The sequence below is a fragment of the Sinocyclocheilus anshuiensis genome, unplaced genomic scaffold (genome assembly GCF_001515605.1).
Source record: "Sinocyclocheilus anshuiensis isolate Anshui unplaced genomic scaffold, SAMN03320099.WGS_v1.1 scaffold2040, whole genome shotgun sequence".
NCBI lineage: Eukaryota > Metazoa > Chordata > Actinopteri > Cypriniformes > Cyprinidae > Sinocyclocheilus > Sinocyclocheilus anshuiensis.
In genome coordinates this window covers 95,736-96,601 of record NW_015557211.1, presented here as the reverse complement: position 1 = coordinate 96,601, position 866 = coordinate 95,736, and the positions used below count along the sequence as shown (strand labels likewise).

General features: G+C 56.1%; 1 protein-coding gene across 1 annotated transcript in view; it reads right to left on the bottom strand.

The window, feature by feature from the left end:
- LOC107678966 (histone H1-like) overlaps nucleotides 1-602 on the bottom strand; it is a 2,990-nt gene extending 2,388 nt beyond the window's left edge. The window contains exon 1 of the mRNA XM_016474364.1: nucleotides 1-602. Within this exon, the coding sequence (XP_016329850.1) occupies nucleotides 1-602 (602 nt within the window).
- Nucleotides 603-866: the final 264 nt, after the last annotated feature.

Below are 866 nucleotides of genomic sequence, written 5' to 3'. Positions count from 1 at the left end.
GGAGCTGCCCTTTTAGGCTTGGCAGCTTTAGGCTTTGCCGCCTTGGGTTTGGCAGTCTTGGCCTTTTTGGGGCTCTTGGCTGCTTTCTTAGGCGCTGCGGGCTTCTTGGCCTTCTTGGGGCTCTTCTTGGCCTTCTTAGCGGCTGCAGCGGGCTTCTTGGCCTTCTTGGGCGATTTCTTAGCGGCGGGCTTCTTTGCCGCTGCGCTCTTGGGCTTCTTGGCAGCAGCGGGTTTCTTGGCCGCGGGCTTCTTCGCTTTAGGAGCCGCTTTCTTCGCCGGCTTCTTCTTGGTCTCGGTTTGCTGCTTGTTGAGCTTGAAGGAGCCGGAGGCGCCGGTTCCTTTGACCTGCAGCAGGGTGCCTTTAGTCACCAGGCTCTTGATGGCGAGCTTGATGCGGGAGTTCTTCTTCTCCACGTCGTAGCCGCTGGCAGCGAGAGCTTTCTTCAGGGCTGCGAGAGACACGCCGCTCCTCTCCTTGGACGCAGACACGGCTTTAACGATCAGATCACCGACAGCTGGACCTGCTTTTTTGGCTTTAGCTGCAGACTTCTTCTTGGGTGCTTTGGCCGGCGGCGCGGCAGCAGCTGGGGCGGTGTCTGCCATCTCTCTTTCTGTGTGTAAATCTACAGTAAACCAGACGTTCTCTAGGTTAAGCAATGAGCAGAAGTCGAGCGGCGCTGCGCTCTTATTTAACACATGAGAACCTTACAGACTCAACCCGCCCGCTCTGTGTCTGCGCGCCTCAACGAGCCGCTCGCGCTTGTGTTTTCTTCTCCTACATTTAAGAGCAAAACTCGAGTGCTAAAATAGTTTGGCGCAGTAGAAACAAAGTGAGCACCAAGCAGAGGTTCTTGGCTTTCTGTGGAG